General features: G+C 51.6%; 1 protein-coding gene and 1 long non-coding RNA gene across 2 annotated transcripts in view; one reads left to right on the plus strand and one right to left on the minus strand.

Moving 5' to 3' along the window:
- SPRED2 (sprouty related EVH1 domain containing 2) overlaps positions 1-5517 on the plus strand; it is a 119480-nt gene extending 113963 nt beyond the window's left edge. The window contains exons 5-6 of the mRNA XM_060026478.1: positions 1972-2121; positions 4597-5517. Coding sequence (XP_059882461.1) covers positions 1972-2121; positions 4597-5262 — 816 coding nt within the window. The 3' untranslated portion in view covers positions 5263-5517. The remainder of the gene's footprint in view (positions 1-1971; positions 2122-4596) is intronic.
- Positions 2330-5602, minus strand: LOC132434849 (uncharacterized). Its single transcript, XR_009521432.1, has 5 exons — positions 5498-5602; positions 4255-4369; positions 4106-4144; positions 2690-2770; positions 2330-2430 (listed from the first exon to the last, which is right to left on the minus strand). It is a non-coding gene; the product is annotated as an uncharacterized lncRNA (long non-coding RNA).
- Between the last annotated feature and the right edge of the window lie 398 nt (positions 5603-6000).

The raw sequence follows: 6000 nt of genomic DNA on the forward strand, positions 1-6000 counted from the left end.
GGAGCCCTTTCTTTACTGATGAGGTTAGTGCTGGCTTACACCTGTGGCAAGTGGACATTCCAGGAACGGACCCCAGGATTAGACAGACCTGCCCCACCAGGCACACGTGCGCTGGGGTCTCCACACCCTCCCTGCAGTGGGGTGGGCCCTCGACCTCCAGGTAGACCGCACTGTCCCAAGAATGGTTGCCAGCACATGCAGTTTGCCAGTTGGGTGGCTCCCAAGAGGTAGAGGGAAGTAGCAGGCTCTGGACACCCTGTTCCATTCCACCTGCTGCAGAGGAGTGAGGCAAGAGAGAGGCCAGGAATGTGATGCAGGTGGAAGGCTGCCACAGAGAAGGAATCGGGAATGGGGGAAAGGTGCACCCAAGGGCCGAACCCAACGCATTCTGGGTTAAATTATCAAAGGGAGTTGGCTCTTACCTTTGGGACATCTTAGGGTGGATCAGGATTCAGGCTTGGAGGGATCTAGAAGCTCAAGCGGTGTCTGCGGGGGCCTTCTTCCCTTGGTTTTGCCTCACTTCATCCTCACACAGTTTCTTTCCCTGCCGCCTCACCAGGATTCCAGGCTTACAGGACCCTTAGCTCTTAACTTCAGAGATAGAGACAGACAGCATCTTTTCTGACCTCTCCATCCAGAAATCTCTCCATATTGCCTCAGGGAGGACTGTGTGGGTGTCCATATCTGAATTAGTCACTGGATTGTGGGACTGGAAACAGCATCAGCCCTGCAGCACATGAACCAAACAGAATCAAAGAAAAATCCAGGAGGCTTGGGTTTCCCAAGGCATGCTGCACGTGTCCACCAGGTTTTAAAAATTAACATCAGTTGTGCTGCATGATGGAAATACGGGTGTCTTTTCTTTTTCCTGGATACTTATACTCCCATTTTTCTAAGCATTTATTACTTTATAAATGGGGGGGGAATAACTTTTATAAGTCTATTTGTTTCAACCTTACCTTGCTCTTTGGAGGATCTATGACATGAACAAAAAACAGGAAAATAAAAGGAGATAAATAAGCAAATACGATAAGGGGAATATAAGAGTGAGAATCAACAGCAAAGGAGGAGTTCCTAGATATTTACCAGAAACAGGACACCTAGATATCAAGGAAAACCTTTGCATTTATTTGCGGGAAAAAAAGGGGTGGGTGGGGTCCATCACTCTAAGGAAGTAGAGGTGTAGTGAGAATTCTGAGGGGCCCTGGTTTTAAAGGCAGTTGTCAGCTGTACTTGACAAAAGTCTTTATGAGACCGTCACCTGGGGTCACCGGGGAGCATGGAGCACTTAGGTGGTGGGCATACAGGGAGGCGAGAGGGCCTGTGCTCTGTCCACAGCCACAGTCCATTCTGATAGCTGATCACCTTCCTAAGACACCATCATGCAGGCTCCAATCTGAACTCGTCGCCTCTACTGGGAAAACAGCTCTGCTCTCCCTCTCCAGAGATGGTGACCCCCCCAGGCTTGCCTCCGAGCCGAAGATTACAAAATTTCTTCCTGGAAAGCCAGTACCTATGATACCCCCGAGGTATCCTTCATCTCTGAGACGTCCCCAGGCTGGGATTAGCCCCACAAAGGAACATATGGGTTTGATTCTTGCCTGTTTGCATCTCCTCTGCTTACCCGAGGACCTCGCAGCCAGGGCCACAAACAGGTGACCATTCTTGATCCAGCTGGAGCGCACCAGCAGCAGGCCTGGTGCGGTGAGCCCTTCCCCAAAGCCGGTCACTGCTCCCACAGTTGGAGAAAACAAACCCAGCTTTCCAGGGTCTGTGGCTGGGTTTCTCTGCCCGCCGTGTTTAAACAACCTGGCCCTTCAGGGGTCCTCTGGCCTCCCAGAGCCAGGATAAACTCAAGATTCTGGGGAATCCAGCGAGACGCCACCAGTGTGCGTAGACGGTGTGTTAGGTTTTTGTGCGGGTTTGGTTTTTGTTTTTTTAATTAACTCACGGCTATCTCCTTCTACACAGACAGCTACAGACAGTTCTTCTAATTCGTCTCAGAAGAGGGAACAACCTCCTCGCACAGTCTCCTCCCCCACGTCCTGTGAGCACCGGAGGATTTATACCCTGGGCCACCTCCACGACCCATACCCCACGGACCACTATCACCTCGAACAGGTGAGCGGCGGTCTCGTTCCTGGGGGGTCATGGGGTGGGCGGCTCCTGATCCCGGAACAGCCTCCTTCCCCTGGCGTTCAGCCACACGCCAGAGCCTAGGCCTCTTCTCCTGCTTAGTACCTCCGCCCCCATATTGGAGGTGGTGCAGGCGACTCACCCTCAACGCAGAGTCTTCTGTGCGCTGGGCACCTCGCCAAGCCCTTCATGTGCTTTATCTCCTTTAATCCTCACAAATCACTCACAAGCAGGTCCTCCGCATCCCCAGTTGAGAGATGGGGACGCTCGAGGCTTAGGGAGACAGAGTCCCTGCTGGAAGAAGATGCAAATGCAGGTCTCCGCTCACGCAGGACACTATGCTACCTCCTGGTAGCATACTGTGCCTTAGCATACGCTAACACTATGCGTTCCTGTGTCCAGAGGGCCTCCCGGCTTTGTGTGAAAGCACAGGACTGCGATTGGGACCACAGAATACTGTACACTTGGCTTGAGCGCCCTGGCATCGCGGGCTGCAGGCCCAGGCTTGCTTGGGGAGCTGTAGCTGGAATTCAGTAATTCAACAAATATTTACCAAGCGGCCGTTTTTCAGAGCAGGTTCTCAAACTGTGGGGTGTGGACGGGTGCCCACGTGGGTGATGTGGCCACCAGTCTGCTTTGAAAAGAGAAAAAGCACGAGGTACTGAGGTTTTATAACATAGATTTATATGACTTTTTTTCAAAATCCATTTTACTGTGTGTGCTTCCTAATATTTTTGGCATTAAAAGTTCTTTTTTAAAATCACATTATGGGAGCAATAGATGGGAATTGACTTTTTGATTCTCCTTACTTTGCAAAATAAATTATTAGCAAAGTCTGTGTCAGCTCCCAAGATTTGTTTTGAAATAATGAAGGATTGTGACTTGCCAAAGTTGGGGAAACTCTGACATGAAGAATCTGGCAGGAATTAGGGCAAATCAGAGCCTGTGAGACGTGGCCCTTGCTCTGGTGGGAAGTGATGAGTAAAGCTAATCACCATGTGATAAATTCTAGGACAATATTATAATGACAATGTTGGCAACAGGTACCAAGCACATCCTGTGTGACCGGCCCTATGCTGACACCGCACAGATTCTTTCTCTTCATTCTTTCAGTAGCAGTAGCCCTATGCAGTTTGCTCGTCAGGGAAACCAAGTCTGAGGCTTAGCGACTTGCTGGTAAATTTCATGGTCCGAATTCCACTCCAGTGGGTTTGCTCAGAGCCATGCTCCTCATCCCTTAAAAAGCCTTCATGCTCGGGGCTTCCCTGGTGGCGCAGTGGTTGAGAGTCTGCCTGCTGATGCAGGGGACACGGGTTCGTGCCCTGGTCCGGGAAGATCCCACATGCCGCGGAGCGGCTGGCCCTGTGAGTCATGGCCACTGGGCCTGCATGTCCGGAGCCTGTGCTCTGCAGCGGGAGAGGCCGCAGCAGTGAGAGGCCCGCGTACAAAAAAGCCTTCATGCTCAAAGGGCGTCGAAGGTGGAAAATCTCATTGTTTGCCACAAAAATCTCATTGTTTGCCACAACTGGGATGCCCTGTGCAAGGCAGGCTTACCTGCATCCACTCAATAACTATGTATTCAGCACCTGCTCCTCTGGACAAGGCACTGATGCAAACTGTAACGGGACAACCTGCAGAGATGACTATTCCTCCCTAAGGGATGCAGGTTGGGTTTGAAGGCTAGAGGGTGTGGCCCTGGGTTGGGCCATCCCAGGCTCAGATTCCAGCTCTGCTGCTCACCACCTGTGAGATCCTGGCAGGATTCAAACACGGGTTGGCCTCTGGAGCCTGTACTCTTACCCTTTGCATATCTCAACGTATCTCAACATCTTATCTTCCCAGCCAGATTACAAGGTACTTCTGAGCCTCATAGTTTGCTGTTTTGCACGTGACCCACAGTGACACATGTGTTTTATATCATGGCCCAGTAGGCACATGTTATGTACACAAAGATAACAAGGGTACTTACCTTGTAACATGCAGTGCACTCCAGTGTTCTGCTGTTTCTCTGAACAAAAAAGAAACCAGTCTTAAAAAAGAGAGCATGCTGTACAAAAACAGGTGAAACTAATCTAAGCTGTTAGAAATCAATGTTCCTTAGGGGTCACTGTTCCTTACCTTAGGGGTGGGGGTCACAGAAGGGAGGTTGAGGATATTCTAGGGAGGCCTCAAGTTCTGCTTTCTGATCTGGGCATGTCCAGCTTCTGAAAATTCACTTTACTCTTACGCAATACTGCAACAGAAAGGGGGGAAATGCTGGTCTCCATCCATTAAATTGACTTCCTGACCCAGGAAGGGATTGGGACTCACAATTTGAAACACATCTTTGACCCACAAGCTGTTCAGTAATTACAGGATGGGTCAGTTCCTTAAAGCAATGCCTTTGCCAAGGTGAAAGATGCGTATCGGAGGTTTGTTTTGCCACTGCTATGAAGTAACGCCTCCTTTTTCCTGGGGCAGCCGATGCCAAGGCCCTACCGCCAGGTGAGCTTCCCGGACGACGACGAGGAGATCGTGCGCATCAACCCCCGGGAGAAGATCTGGATGACGGGCTACGAGGATTACCGGCACGCGCCGGTGAGGGGCAAATACCTGGACCCCTCGGAGGACGCGGACTCCTACGTGCGCTTCGCCAAGGGCGAGGTCCCCAAGCACGACTACAACTACCCCTACGTGGACTCCTCAGACTTTGGCCTCGGCGAGGACCCTAAAGGGCGCGGAGGCAGCGTGATCAAGACCCAGCCCTCCCGGGGCAAGTCCCGGCGGCGGAAAGAGGACGGGGAGCGCTCTCGGTGCGAGTACTGCCGCGACATGTTCAACCACGAGGAGAACCGGAGGGGCCACTGTCAGGACGCGCCCGACTCCGTGAGAACTTGCATCCGCCGGGTGAGCTGTATGTGGTGTGCGGACAGCATGCTCTATCACTGTATGTCAGACCCCGAGGGGGACTATACAGACCCGTGCTCGTGCGATACTAGCGACGAGAAGTTTTGCCTCCGGTGGATGGCCCTTATCGCCTTGTCTTTCTTGGCCCCCTGTATGTGCTGTTACCTGCCCCTGCGGGCCTGCTACCACTGCGGAGTGATGTGCAGGTGCTGTGGTGGGAAGCACAAAGCAGCTGTGTGACTCGGTTTCCCTCCCCACCGCCCTCCATCCACAGCCCTAAGGGGACTTGTCTCCTCCATCCTCTCATCTCTGCCTGCTCCTGGGTACCCAAGGCGCCGTTCCAGCCTGGGGAACCTGCCTGGTGGACTCTGCACCCCTGCATCAGTCTCACCCACGTGTGCGCACACAGTGTTCTAAGGCGAGGAACCGCCGCCTAGACCCTCGTGTATTATTAACAATCTGTAATCAAGCTAACCGTCTCATCATCCAGGTGTTGATTTCATGTCCTTCCTGCCCACCTCTTCCAGTTCCAAGGCACCTTCAGTGGGAACTGCTGATTTTTGGGTGGGTTTTGTCGTTGGTTTTTCCAGGAGCTCCGAAGACCATCTTTCTCTTGGTTGAGCTTGCCTGTGGCTGACGAGTTTGCTTCCTCAGGTTCCTGTGGAAATGGAATGTCAGAATGATGAAACCCTGCCAGATGTATTTTAACCTGCAGTCAGTGATTATGTATAGGAGGTGAGCTAGTTAACAAACTTCTACCACAAAACGAGATCGCTTTAACTTTTCTAAAGCCAAACTTCCCATGTAAGCTGCAGTTTCTACCTTGAGCCCATCATCATCTTCTGTCTCCACACCCCTCCCCCCAAAAAAGTCGGTCAGTTACTCACTGATGCAAAACATTCTCTCGTAAAATGACTGAGAACTGAGCCTTAACTTCAGATTAACTTGCGAGAATCAGGAAAATTCTTTAAACTGCAT

This window comes from Delphinus delphis, chromosome 12, assembly GCF_949987515.2.
Source record: "Delphinus delphis chromosome 12, mDelDel1.2, whole genome shotgun sequence".
Classification (NCBI taxonomy): Eukaryota; Metazoa; Chordata; class Mammalia; order Artiodactyla; family Delphinidae; genus Delphinus; species Delphinus delphis.